The sequence below is a fragment of the Leucoraja erinacea genome, chromosome 3, assembly GCF_028641065.1.
Source record: "Leucoraja erinacea ecotype New England chromosome 3, Leri_hhj_1, whole genome shotgun sequence".
NCBI lineage: Eukaryota > Metazoa > Chordata > Chondrichthyes > Rajiformes > Rajidae > Leucoraja > Leucoraja erinaceus.
Window position 1 is genome coordinate 72,604,291 of NC_073379.1, and position 25,675 is coordinate 72,629,965.

The 25,675-nt window shown below is 40.5% G+C and overlaps 1 protein-coding gene across 4 annotated transcripts in view; it reads right to left on the bottom strand.

The window, feature by feature from the left end:
- The window catches only part of aopep (aminopeptidase O (putative)), a 166,854-nt gene that overhangs the window by 122,039 nt on the left and 19,140 nt on the right, over positions 1–25,675 (bottom strand). For all 4 annotated transcript variants that reach the window (XM_055632917.1, XM_055632918.1, XM_055632916.1 and 1 more), the window contains exons 4-5: positions 23,256–23,415; positions 21,671–21,919 (exon numbers count right to left, since the gene is read on the bottom strand). In XM_055632917.1, coding sequence (XP_055488892.1) covers positions 21,671–21,919; positions 23,256–23,415 — 409 coding nt within the window. The remainder of the gene's footprint in view (positions 1–21,670; positions 21,920–23,255; positions 23,416–25,675) is intronic.

The following is a 25,675-nucleotide window of genomic DNA, read 5'->3' on the forward strand; positions in this document are numbered from 1 at the left end:
CCTGGGCATGTATGGCTGCTGAAGGTGCCGGCTCACTTATCTTCATTGATGATACAACTGCTGATGGTAGTAGCATAATGAATTCTGAAGTGTATAGACACATCCTACCTGCTCAAGTTCAAACAATTGCCTCAAAATCCATTGGCCGGCAGTTCATTCTACAGCAAAACAATGATCTCAAACACACTGCTAAAGCAACAAAGGAGTTTTTTTAAAGCTACAAAATGGTCAATTCTTGAGTGGCCAAGTCAATCACCCGATCTGAACCCAATTGAGCATGCCTTTTATATTGTGACGAGAAAACTGAAGGAGACTAGGCCCCAAAACAAGCATAAGCTAAAGATCACTGCAATTATTAATGGAAACGGGGGAGGCATTGATGGAATTGCTGTGAGAATCAGCATAGACATTGGCAAAAAAGGGGCCTCCCTGTCACTTCCAGGTGCGATGCATGCAATCCGCAGGGTCGGGTCTGTCAAGTCCATCGGGGCGGGTGCAAGATCGCTGATGCATTTAAACAGCATAAATTCAGATTTCTACTGCCGCAGACTTAAAAAAAGTCGAATTGCGAGTGCACAAATGCTCTCCTGCATGCTGCCTGCAAATGTCGCCTCTCCCCAGTGTCATCTTGTAAAAAGAGCTGAGATAGTCGATGATTTCAATTGTGAATTGGACAGCCACAAGAGAAGTAAACACGCAGTGTTACCTGGACAGTGCACAAGGATAGAAATGTCTGGACTGCTCAATCTAGCAGGCCTGCTCACATTCAACGGACTGATTGGCCGACTCCCGCCATAACAACTCTCTAAATCTCTGAGGCAATGAGATGTTTTAAGTCACATTTCCACATAATCAAAATGACTGCCTGTTTCCACTCTCCTGCTCCCTAATCAGTTCAATTTCCACCAAAAGACTCAAACATTTGAATAGAAATTATAGAAATACCAGATATACTTTGCTATTAGCTGTAGAGTAATCTGTTCATTTGAGGTTAGGTTTCTTTGAGTTGCAAAATTATACAAATTGAGGCAGATGTTGTCAGAAACATTGTCAGACTAGAAGGTAGTCTGATCCAATTAATTGCACCGTCAGAAACAACAGGTTAAAAAATTAATAGTATGCCATATTGTTTTCTGAGAGGAACCGGTGTTTTGCTTTAATTTGTACCAGCTGCAAAAATGAGCCAGAGCTTTGATCCTCCAGAAGTCATCTTGCCTAATTTTGATAGTTATGTTTTGAAAGCAATTTGGCTGCTGCTGGGAAAACAACCACTCATCCACATGATCCATTGCCATTATTTTTCTAATCGAGAGACTCGATAATTTGATGATATTCTTATGTTTTCACTTGCAGAAGGTCAGACTGCCTGACAAGTGACGTTTGCTTCACCAACAGCCATCTCTATCTTCAATACAAATTGGAAAAAAAGGTCAAAAAGTGCAAATTTAAACCCCAAAAGGTTCAAAATGTGGCCTCTGAATGAATGCTTTATTGTCACATGTGACAAGCCCACAGTGCAATTCTTTGCTTGAATGCAAAAGGTATGCAAATAGTCACCCATAAAGGGCGCTTACAAAGTATCCATGCCAGGTCCCCCATTGCTCTTCCCCCTCCCTCACGGCGGTCCCATCACATTGGGTCCTCCTATGTTCCTTGCTTCGGCAGCGGCGTCCTCACTTCCACGTGGTCCAACCTCTCTTCCGTCGACCGCCGCACCAACCTCTCCACTATCGCTGTCAGGTCCTCGCCTCACACCTCCCTCCGTGGCGCCGACCCAGGCCCCAGCTGTGAGCTCCTTCGACCCGAGGTTCCGGCCTTGAACCCGGTTTCTCAGCAGTCCTCCGGAGGGCAAGCGCCTTCCAATACCAACACAGGATATAAAGAATCAAAGGCAGAAAACAATATGCTATTCAACCTTTGAAATATTTGCTAAGTTAACCAATTGAGATTCAGTTGAAGTAGAATTGAAGGAAATAAGTCAAGCATTTCTGAAGACACCTTTATCAAAATACACATAATCCAGCTTTACTTCACAATATTTAATTCTTCAGATATGGATGACTCATATCAAAATGGTCATGGCAGAATTGGAGCTGCAGAGATGGTGTTTGTAAACACAAGGGTGAGCTTAGGTCTTTGAATTGGACTCCTGGTAGTAGGAGGAGACAGTGAATGTCTGCCAAAGCCACAAAAGTTTAGTTTAGTTTATTGTCACATGTACCAAGCAAGAAACAATTGGAAAAGTGTCAAATATTTCTGAGCTGAAAGTAGGGCAGCATTGATGTTGAGCTGAGGGCTGGACAAGATAAAGTAAAGTCACGAGCCAGACAGCAACTCTGGAGAGAAGGAATGGGTGACGTTTTGGGTCGAGACCCTTCTTCAGCATTCAGCATTTTGTGTCTACCTTTGCTTTAAACCAATATCTGCAGTTCTTTCTTACATAAAGTAAAGTCTGTGGTGTTTGCTACAAGAGCAGATGGACAGGGGGATGGGATTGAGAACAAAGATAAAGTTTTGGTAAATTTCAGATGCATTTTTCCAAAATACCTCGGCTGTTACGACATGTCATGTTTTGGGATTTGCATAAACATAGGAACGTAGAAACATAGAAAATAGGTGCAGGAGGAGGCCATTCGGCCCTTCCAGCCAGCACCACCATTCATTGTGATCATGGCTGATCAATGATTATTCTTAACTACAAATAAAAATTAACTCCAGCCTGTTAATATCAAAGCCAATTGAAACGTATCAATGTGGAAAAATCTAACACTCAATCCCAAAAAGGAAATGATTCTGTGCTTACTCTATTCTTGTTCCAACATTTAAGTAACTGAATAAACAGCTGACTTTTGGCACTAACATATGTTAATATTTACAGGTCATGACTGTTTTACAGCTTCATAAAGTAACAACAGAATTCCTGAACAGAGTGAATTTTACCGGGTAATTTCCTTGCCAATCCAATCTGGTCACCACAGTACTCTAAGGGATTGAGATTGATATTGTGACCATAATTCGTATAAAACTATCCTTCACCCACTAAACGTTTTTGACATAATTACCCTATTTTTATTGGGAAAATTTACAGTTTAAGTCATAAGTAATTTTTGGCTCCACTCTTTCAACTAATTTAACCATGTTTATTGTACTACAGACATATGCTCTGCCACAGAATTGCAAGGGGCACCCGAGCGCATCGGAAAACTAAGACACAAAAGATTCATTTGTTAAAAATGACTTCAATCTTGTCGGTATATCTTATGATTTAAAACATTTAGTGCTAAATGCCACCCAGGTTACAATCATGGCACCTCAAATCACCAAAAACGTCAAGGCCACGAGCACACATGGGTTCCCTTTCACGCCACACCACTCTGGCTCCAAAGAGGAAGAAAGATTCTAAGGGGAGTAAGAGGTGACCGTTGCTGACAAGGGAAGTCAAGGACAGTATAAAAATAAATGGAAAGAAGTATAGCATAGCAAAGATGAACGGGATGCCAGAGGATTGGGCAACTTTTAAAGATCAACAGAAGGTAATTAAAAAGGCAATACGGGGAGAAAAGATGAATTACGAAGGTAAGCTAGCCAAGAATATAAAGGAGGATAGTAAAAGCTTCTTCAGGCATGTGAAGGGGAAAATATTAATTAAGACAAATGTTGGTCCCTTGAAGCCAGAAATTTATTATGGGGAACAAGGAAATGGCAGATGAGTTGAACAGGTACTTTGGTTCTGTCTTCACTAAGGAAGACACAACCAATCTCCCAGATGTACTAGGGGACTGAGGACCCAGGGTGACGTTGGAACTGAAGGAAATTCACATTAGTCAGGAAATGGTGTTGGGTAGACTGATGAGACTGAAGGCTGATAAATCCCCAGAGCCTGATGGTCTGCATCCCAGGGTACTCAAGGAGGTGGCTCTGGAAATCATGGACGCATTAGTGATCATTTTCCAATGTTCTATAGATTCTGGATCAGTCCCTGTGGATTGGAGGGTAGCTAATGTTATCCCACTTTTCAAGAAAGGAGGGAAAGAGAAAGCAAGGAATTATTGACCAGTTGGCCTGACATCGGTGGCGGGAAAGATGCTGGAGTCAATTATCCAAGATATAATAACAGAGTATTTGGATAGCAGTAACAGGATCGATCCAAGTGAGCATGGATTTACGTGGCAGAGGGCCTGAAAACCTCGAGTTGGCTGAGGAGGCCACATATAGACCCCGACCTCGGGTGGACTATGAGGGAGAGAACTGGATATTTTTAGTGCCTTCCCTCACAGTGAATTCTGCTGTGGGGGGACGTTTCTTGTTGATTTCTATAGTGTACTGTTCTGTGTCTTTTTTTCTTTTTCTCTTTTTTGTTTTGTGTGGATTTATTGACATTTAATCTGTTCAATTAGTTTAATCAATCTCTGTAAAGCACTTTGGTTCAAATTGATTTTGTTGAAAAGTGCTATATAAATAAACATTATTATTATTATTAATATTTTGGAACTTTTGAGGATGTAACAAGTAAAATGGACAAGGGAGACAGTGGATGTAGTGTACCTGGACTTTCAGAAAGCCTTTGATAAGGTCACACACAGGAGATTAGTGGGCACAATTAGAGCACATGGTATTGGGGGTCGGGTATTGACATGGATAGAAAATTGGTTGGCAGAGGAAACAAAGAGTAGGGATTAACGGGTCCCTTTCAGAATGCACATAGTGACTAGTGGGGTACTGCAAGGCTCGGTGCTGGGACCACAGCTATTTTTAATATACATTAATGATTTAGATGAAGGAATTAAAAGCAACATTAGCCAATTTGCAGATGATACTAAGTTGGGTGGCAGTGTGAACTGTGAGGAGGATGCTATGAGGAAGCAGAGTGACTTGGACAGGTTGAGTGAGCGGGCAGACGCTTGGCAGATGCAGTATAATGTGGATAAATGTGAGGTTATCCACTTTGGAAGCAAGAACAGGAAGGTAGTTTATAACTGAATGATGTCAGGTTAGGAAAAGGGGAAGTACAACGAGAGTTGGGTGTCCTAGTACTTCAGTCACTGAAAGTAAGCATAAGGCAGTGAAGAAAGCAAATGCATGTTGGCCTTCATAGTGAGTGGAGTTGAGTATAGGAGCAAAGAGGTTCTTCTGCAGTTGTACAGGGCGCTGGTGAGACCGCACCTGGAGTATTGTGTGCAGTTTTGGTCTCCTAATTTGAGGATGGGCATTCTTGTTATTGAGGGAATGCAGCGTAGGTTCACAAGGTTAATTCCCGGGATGGTGGAACTGTCATATGATGAAAGAATGGAGCGACTGGGCTTGTATTCACTGGAATTTAGGATGAGAGGGAATCTTATCGAAAAAAAATATAAAATTATTAAGGGATTGGACACGCTATGTGCAGGAAACATGTTCCCGATGTTGGGGAAGTCGAGAACCAGGGGCCACAGTTTAAGAATAAGTGATAGGCCATTTAGAACGGAGATGAGGAAGAACTTTTTCACACAGAAATATCAAGAAGACCCAGGTTCACTCCCACCCGCAGCCTCGCTTGAGCCCGGCAGGGAGACTGCTGCTCTACGACCTGGGTAGGTGCTGCCTCTACCCCCTCCCTCTCTGCCCCTCCCTCCCTATCTGCCCCCCTCCCCCCCTCTCTGCCCCCTCCCTCCCTCCCTCTCTAGGGAGTGGTGAATATTGGGACCTGTGGGTGAGTGGTGAAGTATTGCGTTCGGGAACCAGCCCTCCCCCGTGACGCGCGCGCGCCCACCCGACCCACCCCTCAATCCCTACCCCCTTCCCCTCTCCGCCCCCCATCTAGCCGTGCCTGTGCAGATGGGAGTTCTGCGTGAGTGGATAGGGCGGGGGATGGGGTAAAAGGAGCGAATGAATAATATTAATATAATATCAAGGGGGGTGGGAGTTTAGTGTGTGTGTGTGTGTGTGTGGTTTGTGTGTGTGTGTGTGTGTGTGTTGTGTGTGTGTGTGTGTGTGTGTGTGTGTGTGTGTGTGTGTGTGTGTGTGTGTGTGTGTGTGTGTGTGTGTGTGTGTGTGTGTGTGTGTGTGTGTGTTAGTGTGTGTGTGTGTGTGTGTGTGTGTGTGTGGTTAGTGTGTGTGTGACGCCGAAGGTCCTCCCCCTCCCCCCCAGAAACCGCGCGTTGAGGAGACGGGACCCAACGGATCCCACTTGGTCCAGTAACACTTAAAAATGAATCATGTGGTCCCAGAAGCAGTATTGTTTTCCTGGCTCTGATGCTCACACATTGGCTGCCACATTTCCAGTCTTATAACAGTTGCAACACTTCAAATAGCATTTGTTACTTTGATGTATTTTGATCGGACAGTCTTTCATGAAAATCACTCAATAAAGGAAGTCTTTCTTTTGAGAGAATCCTCTGCTCTTGGAAGCTTTAGTTTACAGATAAGATAAGTGCTCCCTCAGCATTGCACTGAGTACCAGCCAAGACGTCATGTTCAAGTCTACAAAGTGGAACTTGAACCCAAATCTTTCTGCTCCTGGATAACAAAGTGGTACTGCTGCACCACTGCTGATGTCATCACCTTGGAAGTCTGCTATTAGACTTTAAGCAGGCCAGGATTTGACTTGAAGAGTAACAGGGACAAGATGCATTCTTCAGCCAATATCTTCACCACAAATGATCCTCTCACTAACATTTATTGCAATCTTTGCAACCTTAATATGTCTAATTAGTTACCACATCTAGTTCACCATAGCAGAAACAGGACTTCATTTTTGGCCAAGCTAGACACGTCTTGAGAGCTGCAAAAGTGTTTATGAATTTTGAATTTATGTATTAATGAATGTTTATATTTTTAATAAACATAGCCAATGGGAAAATGTTTTGGTCTAAATTTCAAATAATCCTTTTCCTACTTAAAAAACATAACTCAATATATTTCTGCCCCTCCACGGGGTAACTGACAAAGTGAAGGAAACAGATGACCGGTCGGTGTCCAGCATGCTTCCTCTGTTTCCATGCAGTTAATTGGAAACAAACAGGAGGAGAGTGACCTAAACCAGAAACTTAAGATATAAATCTGTTCTTTTTTCAAACCAGCTTGGTAAACACTTCAATCAATAGGTAGCTAAGGTACATCCTTCTAATTGCCCATAACATTTCCACATGACCTGTTATTGTGATGCTTCCTGTGGGAGAAATTTTTGAAAACAATCTAAAGCACTTCAGCGTGCATTTCCATGTGTGATTGATCATGTAACTGGAAGCATTCATGGCATTAAAATATATCACCGACAATAAAAACCTCTAGTGGAAAAGTAAGTACCATACTGTTTATGATGGGTTCAACTTATGCTGTATTAATTCCAGTTTTCTTTATAAATGGTAAAATGCATCAACTCCATCCATGGGTGCAAGGTTAGTATTTGCTGCATCCAGTTGTAATGTAAAATACAGGATAAAAGTATCCAATTTCAATAAACTAGGTTAATCCCAGTTAAATTAATGACATACAAATGTTGTCTAATAAATAATAATCTGTAAACATTCTTTGAAACAATACACATATTTTCAAAGTAACAAGAGAAGGCAATTCACTGATCAAACTGATTACCACCATATAGTTTATAAATATCTTATTTAAAAATATTTTCAATTTAATAAAATTGCCAATGTTTCAGCACAAGTTGTCTGGTTTAAAACAGCAACTTGAAAGAGTAAACTTGGATTCCTGTCACATCCATAGGATACTTTACATTGCTTCTTTGCAAATGATGAATGTTAAACAGATAAATGAAACAGCACACAACAATATTAACACAAATATAAGTGATTAAGGAAGAGGTTTTTCAAGAACTCTCCCCTTCTCTTTGAACATTTTTGCATCTGCCTAAATGGAGATACACCTTAACGTCACACGAAAACAAGTGGTGCCCATGTCAATAGAGCTCTCATAGTGCTAGAAAAAGGACCTAGAACATATATGTACTTAAAGCATAGAATGGGAAAAGCAAACTTAAATGACATTCCAAGTTGGAGCTGAACATTCAGAAGAATGAGAACAGGGACACTAATTGGTTTAATATTCCTTAATGTTTCAAAGCACGAAGTGGGGAGATGACAGGAGTTATAAAGATTGATAGAATTGGGTTAGTAATTCTGAAAATTAGCAAGATTATGATAGTGGTGCAAAATTGTTTTAAAAAAAAACTGAAAATAGGGGAAACACACAGTAAATGGTAAAAGAACCAGGTTCAGCATTTCAGGTCAAAGACACTCCATCAGAACTAGGAAAGAGAGAAAAACCCTTTAGTTATATGTTGCAGGGAAAAGAGATAAAATGAATATATTTGACAGGATGAGAGCAGCAGAGCCATAAACATCGACGTAGAAAGTAGTTGCAGTGGGGAGTAGGCCATTCGGCCCTCTGAGCCAGCACCGCCATTCAATATGATCATGGCTGATCATCCAAAATCATTACCCCCTTCCCGCTTCCCCCCCCCCCCCCCCCATATCACTTGATTCCTTTAACGCTAAGAGCTAAATTTAACTCGCTTGAAAACATTGAAAATATGGTTATTAACAGCTGATAGTTTTAAACGGACCAGGTTGAGATTAAGGTGGGCAATCACAAACAGAAAGAAAAGCAACACAGAACAGATGTGAGATACACTGCACTTTGGGGAGTGTACCCAGGCTCTGATTGAATCCGAGGCCTGTGATCTGGCTGATACAAGGGGAGTACAATAACCTTTGATGCAACACAGAGAATATACCAGTTCATGCATGCGGCCATCTCATCTTGCTGTTTCCCCAACTTTTGCTGATTGAATGTGTAGGAAGGAACTGCAGATGCTGGTTTAAACCGAAAATAGACACAAAATGCTGAAGGAACTCTGCGGGACAGACAGTATCACTGGAGAGAATGGGAAACGTCACCCATTCCTTCTTTCCAGAGATGCTGCCCGTCCTGCTGAGTTATTCCAGCATTTTGTGTCTATCTTCCGTTTGCTGATTAACTGGTGATAAGCCAACACTACAGCAACCCAAAACAGCAAACACACTAAATTACACAATACAGGTAGCTTTGCTATAATTGCGACCCAAAACGTCACCCATTCTTTTTCTCCAGAGATGCTGCCTGTCCCGCTGAGTTACTCCAGCTTTGTGTGTCTATCTCATGTCATTAAAATAATTGGGTAGATGGGGGAACGAATGGTTATAGGCTAGAGTGTTTCAAACTCTCAATAACTAAGTCATTTTCCCTGCAGCATTTAAAAAACATTTTATTTTTGCAGCTTTAAGCGCATTTTCTCTCTTAACTGAAGACAATTACATAAAATAATACTTGGAATTACATTTATTTTAAGGTAACCGTGAACAGGGCTGAGTGTCATCAATATTGGATGAAGAACTAGCTGGTAGAACTGCAGATGTGTCAAGAACAAAGGACCCACTGGAAATATGGCTGCAGCTTTCTTTCTTATTCTTCTTTGCAGTTTTGAGGCTTGAAGCAGGATGGCCCCGTCAACCTTCTTTTATCACATCCCAGCTCATAATAAGGTGAAGGAGCAGTTTTTACAGAATGAATAACTTTCCTGCTGCACTCAACATTATAATTATTGTCCTTAAACCATTATCAATTTCTTGCAATAGAGAAGACATAAGAAAAGTGGTGAGCTATTTAGTAAAGTACGATCACCCATTATACTCACAGGAGGATGAGGGCTGATCTTATAGAGGTGTATAAGATCATGAGGGGAATAATGACATGGTAGATGCACAGAGTCTCTTGCCCAGAGTGGGGGAATCGAAGACCAGAGGTCATAGGGTCAAGGTGAAGGGGAAAAGATTTAATAGGAATCTGAGGGGTAACTTTTGCACACAAAGGGTGGTGGATGTATGGAACAAGCTGCAAGGGGAGGTAGTTGGGACAGGGACCAACATTTAATAAACAGTTAGATAGGAAGATGGATAGGACAAGGTTGGAAGGATATGGACCAAATGCAGGCAAGTGGGACTAGTGTAGCTGGGACATATTGGCCGGTGTGGGCAAGTTGGGCCAAAGGGCCTGTTTCCACACTGTATCCTCTAAACTCTATTGAGGTAGAGCTTCACGAATATCATCCACATCACCTTAAACACATTACTGCACTCTCAGAAGCCAGCTGGTGCAGATCTTAAGAAAACTCTACTCTCTGGGACAAGCTTATATATACTCCCCGACAACAGCCTAGTCATCTAAAAAGATATCTATTGTATGTTTAATGTTGAAGCATTTCTAAAATTCAGCAACATTTGGTTTCTCTTCGCCGACTGTTGCTTCAAACAACTTCTTAAACATGTGCCTCAAATAGCAGGCGTGAATGTCGCAATTTCTCCTTGATCAAGCAGTTGCAGGAGGGAGGTGAAAACAGAACTTTTACATGTTCTGACAGCTCTGCAATTGCAGGACAGATGGATGGCTCTGTACATTATCTACAATGACAAGAATTTTAAAGTCTATATCCTTCTTCTTGCAGTGACCTTTGAATACCCTCTCAAAAGCTTCTAGAATGAGATCGGAAAAAAATTGTCCAGTCATCCAAACTGTTTCTTGATCGGACATGGATACACAAACTTGACTTGATCAAAGATAGACACAAAATGCTGGTGTAACTCAGCGGGATAAGCAGCATCGCTAGAGAGAAGGAATGGGTGCCGTTTCGGGTCGAGACCCTTCTTCAGACTGAGGGTCAGAGGAGAGGGGAACGAGAGATGGAAGGGTACAAAGAACATGCAAGATGTAAGAACAGATCAAAGCAGGCGATGATCAAGCTAATGTACAAAGGTTCACTGTTGGGTGAGGTGGTGGTGACAACAAGGCGTACAAACAGTAAAATTAATCAGGGCAGTGAAACGAGTAGGAGGGCTAGGGTGGGGGAGGGACATAGAGAGAGGGAAAGCAAAGGCTACTTGAAGTTAGAGAAATCAATAGTCATACCGCTGGGTTGTAAGCTGCCCAAGCGAAATAAGGGGTGCTGTTCCTCCAATTTATGTTCGGCTAACAAAGATTCCTTGTACAAGTTTTATCAAAATGTGCAACTTTGTTTCAGGGTTAAAGTGGCAATAAAAATTCAATTGGCAGATACCAAAGTCTTATGAAAAGTGAGAGAGCAGGAAGCAAAACTCAACCAATTTTGCTTTGCTGGCTGTTAAAAGGTCCTTTCAGAGACAGTTGCATTGTGTTTGTGGGAGAGGAGAGACATTCTTTATGTTGAAAGAATGATTTGTATCATCATTCATTAGTTTTCAAAATTCTAAAGTTATGACAAGCCTCTTGTTTTGTACATTTATAATAATTTTTAGTCCTCTTAAAATTAAAACTGGTTCTTTTTAGCAATATCTAAGTGAGGAATGTTCTGGTTCTAGGGTTTCCATCCTATTTACAAAAGGTATCAAATGTTAAGATATCATATACAAGACCCCACACAGCAGTGTGGTATAAAATAGTGCTTTAATTTTAATCAAATCCACATGGGAAGTAATTAATACTACTCAATAATAAGAATTCACTGAATATTCAGTGAGTCTTTCTAAACATATGAGCATAGTTGCAAAACACATCTGGAATACACAGATTGCTGCAAAGCATTGAACATAAGCATTTATCAGTTTCTAAAGCATGGAGAGAAGTAGATTTGAGCACCATCTATTGGCCTAGTGCATCCCTGCACCGTCTTCCCCATTTAAAAAAGGAAATCCTTTGTTAAGGGATATCTAGAACTCCCTGAAGATTCTTCTGATATCTTCATGCTACTTCAATGGAAGTCTCAACAGTCTAGTTGAGACTTCCATTGATTTATTCTAGTTCCTTGGAATTCAGACGAATTAAGCTGGGAGACCAAAGGAATGACCCGTTTACCTAAAGATAGAGACGGAATGATGGAGTAACTCAGTGGGACAGGCACCATCTCTGTATAGAAGGAAAGGGCGACGATTCGGGTCGAGTCCCTTCTTTACACGGAGAGTCTGGGGAGAGGGAGACACAGAGATATGGAAGGGTAAGGTGTGAAAATGAGACATCAAAGGGGACAAAGCTCAAGGAAAATGTAGAATAGATCATTGTTAGCTAGGGGAAGTAGACACCGAAGCATACAAAGATAAAATGTAATCAGGAACTAGGATGGGGGAGGGTCGTAGAGAGGGAAAGCAAGGGTTACAAAGTTAGAGAAGTCAATATTCATACAGCTGGGTTTTAAATGGCCCAAGTGTAATATGAGGTGCTGTTCCTCCAATTTATGTTAAGCCTCACTCTGACAGTGGAGGAGGCCCAAAACAGATTGTCAGTATGGGAATGGGAGGGGGAGTTACCAAAGTGTTCAGGAACCCGTAGATCCGGTAGGTTTAGGCGAACTGAGCGGAGGTGTTCAGCGACACAAACGCCGAGCACTGCGCTTGGTCTTGCCGATATAGAGGAGTCCACACCTGGAACAGCGGATACAGTAGATGAGGTTGGAGAAGGTGCAAGTGAACCTCTGCTTCACCTGAAAGGATTGCAAGTTTACCCAATTTTCTTTAACTGGCCTGTCTTTCTAGATTAGTACAGGTTCAGTCGCTATTTTTTCTGGAAGTCTGCTCATTTCTAATGCAAGCATATAGATTTTTGAAGGGCCATTCCTATCCCATTTTTTAAGTTGCAATCGTCATCTGACCTACCCCAGTATTATTTTAATAATATGCAAATAAAGGGCTTGTACTACATTTTATCTCCATCACAAATATCCCACTATACTTCACAATGTGTGAAGTGCAAATTAATGCGTGGATAAAGCAGAGCAATGTCAAAAGATTTACTAATTATCAGCTACAATTCATGAAGGGTAGAGATATTAAAGCTAGAGCCCCATAGATGACAAAGATAAATTACAGCAAGAAAAAGAGGTACAAAGATGCGAGGGCGATAACGCAACTGAAAAAGATGCCGATTACACAAAGTTCAGCAGTGAAGTGAATGTGGAAATAAGATGCAAAGAAAAATATGGGAAAAGACAGGAAGCAAGCATAAAATAAAATCTAAAATACATTGTAAATATTAAAATAGGAAATGGATTGTAAGAGTAGATATGTGGCTGAACAGCAATCTCATATTTTGCTTGGGAAGCTTAGTGGTATGAATAATAATTTCTCTCACTTCAGATTGCCCAGCATTCCCCCTCTCCCTCTCCCTCTCTCTCTATCCCTCCCCCACCCAAGTTGCACTAGCTTCTCATTTTCACCCTACAAACAGCTAACAATGACCTGTATCCTTTATTTCGTTACTTTTTTGCATATCTTTCATTCATTGTTCTTTATCTCTCCACATCACACATCTCTAGGTTTTACCCAGTCGGAAATCTCAACCCGAAACGTAGGGTCTCACTGAAACAGCAACTGCAAAAGATGCCGATTACACAAAGTTCAGCAGTGAAGTGAATGTGGAAATAAGATGCAAATAAAAATATGGGAAAAGACAGGAAGCAAGCATAAAATAAAATCTAAAATACATTGTAAATATTAAAATAGGAAATGGATTGTAAGAGTAGATATGTGGCTGAACAGCAATCAAAAAAGAAAAACTAATGGAAGCACAGGGCATGATTGAGATACTTAATATCAGTCTTCAAGTCCCACTCTTGCTCCCCATCCCCAGTTGCAACAGGGATAGAGTCCCCGAGTCCTTACCTTCAGCCGTCGCATACAACATATCTATATTACTAAAAGTCTGATCTTGACCACTTCCTATTGTTCTGTATATTTAGAAAAAATGCTGCCACTTACAGCTGTGATTTTTGGCCATCTTACTCAGTCCTCCTCTGCTGCACAGAACAAGAGGATTTTTCCTATCGATGAAAAATAAAAGAGTTATTAGTGTTTAAAAAATGTTGAGCTGGGAACGATGGAACCCCGCGTCGAACAGAAGAACATCCTCAGCGGCCTGGACCTCTGAATCGGCCACCTCACCAGGGTCCGCGGCTCCCGAAGTCCACAGGCTGAGCTGGGTGGAGATCCTCTCTCCTGAAGGCCACGCGATGTTGGTCAGCCCTTCCGGAGGGACTATAAAACCCGGATGTGTTGAGTGCCTCAGTCAGTCTCTGCAAGATGGGGGAGTGAGAGGGTCATGTCTCTCAGCCTGAGCTGTGAATAACACTGAACACATGTCTACTAAACTGATTGGTTTTACTGACCAGTCGGTGCCCTTAATGTGGTTTGAAAATATAGTTTGGAAATGCTAAAGCTGTGTTGCCTTTGGTTTGGAAATGCTAAAGCTGTGTTGTCTTTGGTTTGGAAATGCTAAAGCTGTGTTGTCTTTGGTTTGGAAATGCTAAAGCTGTGTTGCCTAGCCTAATTAAAGTTGCCTTGCCTTCTATATAATTACAAGTCTAATCATACACTTGTCCGAGTTAAATCCCTTCTGTTATTCCTTGTCCGCTCACCAGTTCATGTAGAAACTACTGCAATGTTAGCGGTCGGTCTGCATGCTGGGCATAGCTTATTTACTTGTAGTTAAAAAATGTTAGATATATATCTGAAAGTGAAATAAATGCAGGGCTATTGGGAGAGTGAGTAGGAATGGATTGGAATGGGACTAGATTTATTGTTCTTTCACAAATCTGGAGAAAACAATCAGGACAAAGGGCCTCCTTCCATGCTGTATTTGTCAGGCAGAGAGCCTTTCTGACAGATTAGGGTGGCAATGTCTGAAACAGATAGTTTGCTGATGACTGTTGGCAAGGGTGCCGGGGTTGAGCAAGTCTTCAAAGTGTTCCTTCCAAAGGATGCCAACTGACTTTTAGTGCTTTCTATGTTCACCCCTGTTCTTGATCTCAGTGGGTGAGCCTTTGGTTATTTGCATGACATGCCAACTAAAAAACAGACTTCTGTCTGAGTCCCTGCTGAAGTTCTGAAAGCTGACTGTGAGGAACTTTGATCTCATATTCACAAATTCATCTCCCACATCTGGGAAGTGGGAGCGCACCGAGGGGGATCAGATTAGGGCACCACGATTGTAATGGTCTTCACGAAAGGCAACGATGAGATTACAGGAATTACCATGGGATGTCCCATTTGCCACAGGGGAAGTCATCACCAAGATTCTCCTCAACTGCCTCCCAGTGGCCATAAAGCTGAACTGCAGAGAAGATTTCAATCATTTTGCGTAACAGTGGACATTATTGTTACCAAGTGTCATCGTCTATAGAAATACAGAGACCAGCAACAATCACTATACATAGCTACTTTTGACCTCGATAAAGCTTTTTATCGTCAGTCAACATGGAATGTGGAGATCCTCCTGAAATCTGGCAATGCACAGAAATTAATCTCCGTTTTTGCAGCTACTTTATAATGGCATGCAAGCCATATTTTTAATCTACAAGTTTGTACAGACCCAATCTTCGTGCAGACCCTGCACCAAAATCGCTCTTTTCAGTCTTTCTTGCTACAACAAGCTTCCTGCAAGACTTGGAAAATAATCTACAGGGAAAATGCCAACTATTTAATCTTCATCACACACTCCAGAACCAAGGTCACTCCAGCCTCTGTTCTTTTCAGATTCTGACCTACACTGGGCAGAGCACATCATTCAAATGCCTGGCATCAGGTTGCTCAGAGTGCTCTGGTTTCCTCCTACATCCTTAATTTGATCAGAATTGTTGGTTAATTGGTCTCTGTAAATTGCCCCTAGTATGCAGAGTGTGGATGAAAAGGTGGGTTAACATCGAACTTGCATGATCGGGTGATTAATGGTCAGTGTGGACTTGGCTTAACGAAGGATCCTTTTCCAAACTGTATCTTTTCTTTTTACAAACCATGTTTCTCGGGGTATCTAAATCTAAATTTTATTAGTTATTTAAGCTATGACATCGGATGGAAGCTGCATACCAAATCTCGTTGCGCTTATGTGCAATGACAATAAAAGATATTATTATTATTATTATTGTCATCTATAAATTACACTAAATTAGAAGGGGGTCAGACACAAATGAAGTCAAGAATATTCTCAAAGCCTCCTTGAAAGATGGAACAATCCCACTGGGGAAAGAGAGCATTATCTAAACTACCCACCCAACTGTTCACCAACCCAGTCAACACTTCCTGCCCCACCTGCGGCAGAGTTTGCAGCTCCCACATTGGCATCATCAGTCATCTCAGGCCCCACAGAAGGAGAGGAAGCAAGACATCCTTGATCTTGGTTATACTTGAGAATAGTCCTGTCACTCTTCATTTAGTATACAAAACAAACAACTACAGAAAACAGATTTAACAATTTAAATGTAGTTTACAGTGAAGTGCTGTGATAACCACAAAAACCAAAACCGTATGTGAGGAAAGCAGTTTTCACTTCTAACGGCTGATAAACCCGGAGACAGCCCTCAGAGAAAGCAGACGAGCCTCTACATAATTCATAAAGTAACATTAGATTAGGCCATACACCAGGACATAATTAATTAAGAGGCTCTCACTGAAAGAGCGTATTCTGTTGGTTATTAAAAAAAGAGAAAATTACTCTTTGTAGTGAATTAATATTGTAAATTCAGTTTGTTTTCCGAAGTGGAGATGTATAAAGATATAATGTGCAACTGTTACACAAAGGGAATTAACAATGCAAAGTAGAGCTACAAGTAGATGCATTATTGATATTTCCTGTCAACATTTTGCCTATCTGTTGAGAACAGATGCAAATGTATATAATTTGCAAAAATACATAATTTTGTTCTTCAGCGCACCTTAAATATATTAAGCTAGAGAAAATGTGGTAAATTGCAAAGAAATATGATTTTGTGTTCAATCCATTAGGAAACATTCATCTCATGCCTTTGCCCAAGCTCATATTTTGCCGATCAGTGCTGTAACTGATAACAACTCTGGCTGCTGCCTCCACTAACAGACAGCCACCATAGAATGTCCATAGACACACAATACTGCCACAGGGAACATTTTCAAAGACATTGGATTTTTCTGAATAACAAATGGATTCACGGAAAGTAATCCTAAAAGCCCTACTAGAAATATTGAAAATTCAGGGTTTTTGCTCCATAACATTTTGATTGCACTTGTCAGCGTAAGAACATTTCAAATGAATCGCGCCTCATGTTCTCAATCAGACCTGCACAATCTCTTCTCATAGATCAATCCATACAACCATAGGTGCATTACTTCTTAAGCAAGTCCATCCTTCAACAAACAAAAACCAAGTGCTGGAGGAGCTCAGTGGGTCAGGCAGCATCTGTGGAGGGAATGGTCAATGTTTTGGGTCAGATTTGTTATTCAGAACCTGAAGAAGTGGCCAGACCCTAAATATCATCTGTCCATTCCCTCCACAGATCCTGCCGGACCCACAAAGTTCCTCCATACCTTTGATTTTTGCTCAAGATTCCAGCATCTGCAGTTTACCATGACCCTAATATATCCTTCCTTGGATATGTTAAACTGAACTGTTATCCACCTCTAATTCAATCAAAACTCCATATTGTTGAAGTTGCCTGGGGCTGGGCTGTTTCGGGTCCCTCCGAAAGTCCGGTTGGAAAACTCCGCCGGCCACCCTCAGCTCCAGTAAAGATGCGATGGCACAGGAATCATCCGGGGGAGTGACGGGGGACAAGACTAATCCACGCGGCACTGACTGGCAGAAGAGACCAATCTGCGCAAGGCGCGGTTTTTAAGATTTTTAAACCTCGTTAACTTTTACGACTTCAACCAATCGGAACAAAACTTGGTGCACTCGCAGCACAGGTGAACGGTGAGTGAACTGGCGAAAAATCGAGCGCTATCACAAACCGTTTTTGCGCAAATAGAAAGACCGCCAAACCAGAAGATAACAAGATCAGAGTTTTAGTTATGTATGGATACACGGAGCAAGATTTATTGTTCACAAATATGCTTGGTGCCTGAAAACTGGTGAATGCAGATAGAATTGAGAAGTGTAAGAGGCATTCAGATATGAAGAGGAACATACAGGGAATGGTGGCGTATTGATCACCTGCAGGCAGATGGGTTTAGTTTCAATTGGCATCATGGTTGGCACTAACATTATAGGCTAAAGGGCTTGTTCTTGAGTTCTACTGTTCTAGATAACATAGTAATGCTCTGGTACCGATCCTAAATCCTTGCAGCTCATTAACATGAAAATATTTTTTTATTCCAACTGTTTTCAGTCCCTTAAATAATTCCATTATTAATAACTGCTATTATGTACACCTAACCTCCTGAGTAGTAAACAGTAAAAATTGAGTCAGTTATTCAAAATACATAAGTAATACATCCATTGGAATCTTCATAAAAACATTATTTGATTTATCAAAACCCTTCAATGTACACAGTAAAAATGGAGTCAGTTATTCAGTCACCACAAGCTTATAATGGTTATGTCTTGGGAGCACAAAATACATCTCCCTGGTCTGGCACCATTCCATCTGCACACTTCAATAAGTGAGGGGGGGGTTCACACTTACTTTCAGCAGCAATCTAGTATGCAAAAAAGCCCCAGCCCCAGAAATGCTTTGACAGGCAATAAACTGCATCTGCATCAGGTAAAGAACAATTCACTTCTACGAAAATCTCAGAAAACCTGGGAAAGTTATGTACAACTAAAGGTTTTTAAAATGATTATAACATTAAAGCACACGTATCAATTCATTTCATTTAAGTTAACTCAATTAATCCAAAATTCTTTGCAATACGTTGCACATCTCAAAATATTGTATCTGGTAATTCTTACTTTGTACAAAGTTGGCAAAATTTCCCAAAACATTTCCGAAATGGAAATCAAAATTAAACAGATACATGTCATCTTCTTTGCAGAAACATTAGCTTGGGACCATACTTGGTATGTCCTTCTGAGAATATACTGTGAGAGATGGAATTGGTTTAGAGGTTAAATATATGTTCCCGCAGAGTGTTGTATCACACAAAGCAAGAAGTCTTCAGGTTTACAACATTAACTACGTTAGCCAATTCAACCTCACTGTGACAGGAATTATATACAAACATCAGGCAGAAGATAGAAGTTCGGAAAGCACATATCACCAGACTCAGGAACAGCTTCTTACCTCTGCTATCAGAGCTCTGATTGGATTCTTCCAGTATAGTGTACAGCCCGATTTTACTTTGGAGTCACAGTGAGTGACTACGTGAGAAAATGGAGGATGAACTGGATAGCACCCTACAATTAAATGAATCTCAAGGGTTAGTCATGTTTATATATTTAAATCCTAGTACAGAGGAGACTCCACAGTTAAAACTGAATCATAATCTACTACTACTGCATGTAAACAAAAGTGAAAAGGGTTTTATCATGCTATAAAACTGGTGGAGTCAAAGCAAGGGGGAAAAAGCTGGAACTGCACCTTCAGTATCAAATTCCTCGTATGTTGCAACACATACTTGGCTAATAAAGTATAATTATGATTATTATGAGATCAACTGCAGCCATACAAAACAATAGGCGAATGGAAGCAGCGTGGATATTCTATTGCTTCAGCGTGGATATTCTACTTCTGAAATCCTTCTGAAACATTCCCAAGAACTTCACCAATGATTCACCAAAGCAAAAAATTGTGACGTGCTTTATATCAAATTGCTGCAGTCGTGGACAGAGCTGAAAGGGAATATCCAACAGGTCCCTGCTGCTCCAGGCGACCGCTTCATCTTACCCCCAAAGGTCTTTTTTAGACAGGGGCCCAGAGGCGAGCCATGGGGAAAATGCGCCGCCCTACAGAAACTGGCGGCTACAAAAGAAGACCAGTAGAACAACAACACAGAAGAAAATATAAGATTGGGATTTTAAAAAAAACAACAACTTTGAAAGATAATTAGTTACATTTTCAAGAAATAACGCATTCTAAAGCACTTCTCAGCCAATGAGGTGCAGTTCATTGTGAAAAAGAAATCAAGAAATGTAATGCACTCCCAATTTGTGTAAAAGCTCCTTTAAATGACGTTCAGATTAATAATGGGGCAATCAAAAGCCACTTAATGCACAGAAGAAAAAAAAAATCTATACCAGAGAATTATTGAGCACTAAATAAAACAGTGAACATTCTTTAATATAATATAAATGGAAGGTTTGAGAACAGCGTGCTAATTATTTTATCTTTCCGATTAACTCATCTTCAATGTTCTATTGCCCAAAAGCAGAATGCTATTATTGTGGAACAGGTCATTAAACACTAACTGAGATCTGAGGGCAGAATGAAATGCTGAAGTATAGAAGTGTAAAATTTCAGGTATTTGAGTGGAAGAAATTGTCAAATGGTGGGAATATTATACGAAGGAATCCACATAATTCTTTGTTAATTTTCAGATATAACAACAGCTTTGGAAATGTGAAGATGTGCTAGTCAATCGTGGTCAATTTTTTGAAAAGTAACAAACTCCTGTGATGAGCTTCTGTAACTAACCATATAAGCTATTATTTCTCTGCATGATAAATAAAACACAATTTGTTGGCAGCTTTCCTTTACCTCTTTTCACTAAATCTGCATATTACATTCTAATAGGTAAATAATACATTAAAAATAAATGAGCAGCAAGTAAATAATTTATGGCAATGAATATAATACAAATAACTATGGTTTGTATCACTGCATAATTAGTCTTTCAATAAAGACAGTTGGATGTATCCCAGTCCATCACACAGACCCCACCATGGACTCCGTCTACCCTTCACGCATCAGCCAACCTCATCAAGGGTCTTCCCCCACCCCTGTCATTCCTCGTTCTCCCTGCTCCCATCAGGCAGAAGATAGAAGTTCGAAAGCACATATCACCAGACTCAGGAACAGCTTCTTTCCCTCTGCTATCAGAGCTCTGAATGGTTCTTCCATAAACTAGTGTACAGCCCTGATTCTTCAGCCTATGTCATTGCTGACTTGGGACTTTTCCACTGGAACTGTTACACTGCAATGCTGAGAACTATATTCTGCACTCTGGTACCTTTCTCTTCAGTCCATCCTTTGCACTTATGTTTGGCTTGATTATATTCATGTATGGCATTATCTGATTTGATAGCACACAAACTAAAGCTTTTACCAGTAACACTGCACTTGACGATAATAAACCAAAATCGTAACCCAAATACATCCCATTGCAAACTCAGATTCTCCTCAATGGTTACTTTAACCTTGATTTGCTTTATCAACAATCTGTATAGTTGCATAGTCCATTCATCTATTCAACATTATTGGTAAGTAACTGATTCCATCCTGATCCCCATGGGAACCCATTAGTAACAGTGCTCCATTTATCGTTACTATTTTCAACACATCAATCAATCCCCTATCCAAGTGACTATATTATTCCAAATATAGTTATTCTGCTATCGTACAGGTAAACATTGAAACTGAATGGACAGTCCAATTCATGCTCTTTTCAGGAACAAATTTATTTCATCTGTAACTTTTGCCAGAACTCAACACCTTTTATTTTGAAACACTTTCAGAGATACTGTCATGAGAATGACTTCTGCAAAGGCAGAATTAATAACAATATTTGACAAACCTTATTGAATCCTTATCCAACAATTTAATTTTAGAAGAACGTGAATGTTAAAATAAAACCTACCAAATGCGAGCTGAAATTTGCTTTGATGATGGCATTCAGAAAACAAATAATTTAAATTGAATTTTATAAAGGCAAAAATAATAGGCAAAGAGCTATGACATATATATGGTTTATGAATGCAATAAACTTACCTGGCCATTCCCAGACTAGAGAAACTAGCAGGAACAATTAACACATCAATTCTGCCGAAAGGGTGAGTGCCCAGAATGCAATGAGCCGCAGAAAGGCACCGAGCTAACAGAGGAAGCAGAAACTCTTGACTACTTAATCTCAGACAATCAGGAGCAAAGACTCGGTGAGGAATACAATCTTGATTTCGGGCAGCAGGATTTCGGAATCGGCAAGGATAGGCTGAATGACCACAGGCTGGCATGGAGGCACTAGAAGCAAAAAAGATGCAAAACGATAGGGTGAAATAAATTTAATATTGCAATATATTGCCACCGAATAATATTAATAAATGATTCATAAGCAATGATCAATGACAAGACTGTCACATTACTCAAAAAAGGAAGTCAGTAAAGTAAGGGATGCGATTTTAAGGTAGGCTCCAGATCAAGCAGAACACATCAACTCCATGCACACACTGCATCTGAAACAATCTCCAATGGAGGGAACGGGAAACAGTGGTAGGATACAGAGTTCACGATGAGGCCAAAGGCAGGCCATAACACAAAAGAGTCCAGTGGAGAAAATTCCAACGTTGGAAAGACAGTATAACATCAGGTTGTTAATTATGCAGATAAGGAGTGGATAAGCAAGTGGAAAAACATGGAAACACACTGCCTGCCTCTGGATAATGTCACCCAGCAACAAATGGATAAAAATGGAAAGAGAAAGAGTACACATATTGAAACATTGAAAGGGATTACAGTAGCATACACTGCTTTCTTGTACCCATAGATCTGGCAATGAGAGTTCTAAACCCATCATGACAATGGGAGAATTGAAAGTAAATCAGTTTGGAATGAAAACCAAACAACAATAATGTTCATGAAATTACTGGACTGATGTAATAACTTAATTGGTCCAGTTATGTCTTTCAGGGGAAGAAATTTTACATTGTTATCCTGCTCCTTACATGACACTAGTCCAAGTTGTGCGTTGATCTTAATCTGCTCTCTGTAATGGACATCAAGTCACTCAATTCAAACCAGTTCAAATACAAAATGAAAAAGGCCCAAATAGAAAGTAGCGAGAGGGATTAAACCAGAATTGTGAGGAAAATGTTCAGAGACCTGATATATACAAGACTATGCAGAATATCAATGAAAATTAGGATGTTTACCTAATACCATGGCACATTTTCTTTTAAATTCCTACATTGCCCTAACTAACAATTTTTAAGTTTTAGCATATGTTTTTTTAAAGTGTAAATTACTGATATGCTCAGTAATATTTAGGAGGGAGTTAGATGTGGCCCTTGTGGCTAAAGGGATCAGGGGGTATGGAGAGAAGGCAGGTATAGGTACTGAGTTGGATGATCAGCCATGATCATATTGAATGGCGGTGCAGGCTCGAAGGGCCGAATGGCCTATTCCTGCACCTATTTTCTATGTTTCTATGTTATATTATAATTTCTCAATTAATTCCCCCCAGAATATATTGAAATGCCCAAGTTGATATCTAACTAATAACTCATGAATAAAGAAAGTAGCACATCTTTCCATCACAGAGACATGAACGTAAATTTAATGTAGGAAACTAAATACCAACCTGCAGTTTTCTTTTACAAAGCTTGATGATGAGGATGAAGGACTTTGCCACTGGGATTCAAAGACAAATTCATGTTTAACTTCAATCCAGTATCCAACAGCAAGGGTGAAAGTAGATGCTGGCATACACATGGTTACGTAATAAAACCATTTTGAAAGTGCTGGAATGAAAGAAATGAAAGTCTAATCTTTGATAATATTTACAAACTTCCAGTTTCTGTTTTTACTATCTCACTATAATTTGTCAAAAAATATACTGCATCAACAAATATCATTGAGGTCAACTCTTTTCAATTCCAATGGAATTCAACTTTTTCTGCTAAGCACCAATAATAATCTTATATTAATGACAAGGGGCAGAAATGCCACTGTAGCTTACAGCTGGCCCATGGTAAAAATGCCCCAGTTGATTAACTAATGCTTTGACATCTTTAGGTGCAATGCTCAAGTCTCTATTTAACCCTACAAGCAATGCAGTTTGTAATATTTTATATTCTTGAGATCCATGCATTTGCAATTCCTTTAATTTGTGTATGAAATTTAATATGAGAAAATTAAAGATTGATTGGTCCTCAGACATAGAGACTAGAGCAGGTGGAAAATGGAGCAAAAGAAAGCTGCTGCAAGAACTCAGCGGGTGGAGAGAAATGGATAGTCAACGTTTCAGGTTAAAATCTTTCATCTAGACAAAGTAGAGGGGAGATATCTAGTACAGAGAGGTGAGGGGAGGGTGGGGCAAGGGTTAGGTGGATCCAGGCAAGGAGGGGTTGATTAGCAGATGTAGTTAAATGAAGGGTGGGAGAGAACGGCAGAGGGGAAGGGGAGAATGGAGGCACCAAGTGGTTGCAGATTATGGAATGACATAAGAAAAGATGGTGAAGAGCGGAGGGATGATGGGCAGATGGGAACAGTGAGAGAAGGGAATAGGGGATCTAGCGTGAGGTGTGTGTAGATGATGGCAGATGGAGTTGGTGGGTCAAGGCAAAAAAAAAAGGTTAATAAAGGTGTGTGAGAGAGGATCTGGGTAGAACAGCTAAAGGAACAGAGGGGTAGAGGGTTGTTTGAAATTGAAGAACACAATATTCATGCTATTGGATTGTATGCTACTCTGGTGGAAGATGAGATGCTGTTCTTCGAGTTTACATTTGAGTTCACCCTGGCAGAAAGGGAGGCTGACATGTGGGAATAGGAAAGGGAAATCAAAATAACTTTCAGGTGGTATCTCTAGATGGCCATCGTGGATGGAGTAATGGTGCGAAGCAAAGCGGTCACCTAGCCTGCACTTGGTCTCACCAATCTCTCTATTATGGGCCAAGAACACGCAGTGGTTTGTTGTGCGAAATGGCAATGCATAGTGGTGCAGCGGTAGAGTTGCTGCCTTACAGCGCTAACAACGCCAGAGATCCAGGTTCGATCCAGACTACAGTTACTGTCTGTATGGAGTTTTACGTTCTCCCTGTAACCGTGTGGGTTTTCGCTTAGATCTGTGGTTTCCTCCTACACTCCAAAGGTTACAGGTTTGTAGGTTAATTAGCTTTAACAAATGTAAATTGTCCCTTGTGTGTGTTTTAGTTTTAGAGATACAGCGCAGAAGCAGGCCCTTCGGCCCATCGAGTCTGCGCTGACCAGCGATCCCTACACATTAACACTATCCTACATACACTGGGGACAATTTACATATATACCAAGCCAATTAACCTACAAACCTGTACATCTTTGGAATGTGAGAGGAAACCGAAGATCTCGGAGAAAACCCACGCAGATCATGGGGAGAACGTACAAACCTCATACAGATAGCGCCCATATTCAGGATCAAATCCAGGTCTCTGGTGCTGTAAGGCAGCAACTCTACCTGCTGCGCCACTGTGCTAATATGTTAATGTGTGGGGATAATCTGTCGGTTCGGACTCAGTGGACAGAAGGGCCTGGTTCCACGCTGTATCTCTATTCTAAACTGAAGGGATCACTCTAAAGTAAACATTTCCCTGCTCTGCATCCTAACATGTGCAACATTTTTTTTAGAAAAGGTAAACAAGATTAGTTTAACTTAGATACAAATCATTAATTTTACATAATGCAATATCCACATTCTCAAGAGGCAAGAGATTCAAGAGTATTTAACTATCACATATGTACCGATAAATTGACAATTAAATTCTTACTTGCAGCAGCATAACAAGCCTGTAAGTACAACATTCATAGATAAATAATTATTTGAATAAACAAAACTCAATGAATTAATAACCCCTATAGTACTACCTTTATTAAAAGTACATATAATGTTACCTTGTGGTCATATGCTAAATGCCTTCACATTTGGGAATAGGTTCTAATTAGTTCTTCTTGCTGCAAGGTAAGGCATTACAAGACAATTTATTAGATACAAAGAAAATGGGTGCAGGAGGAGGCCATTCGGCCCTT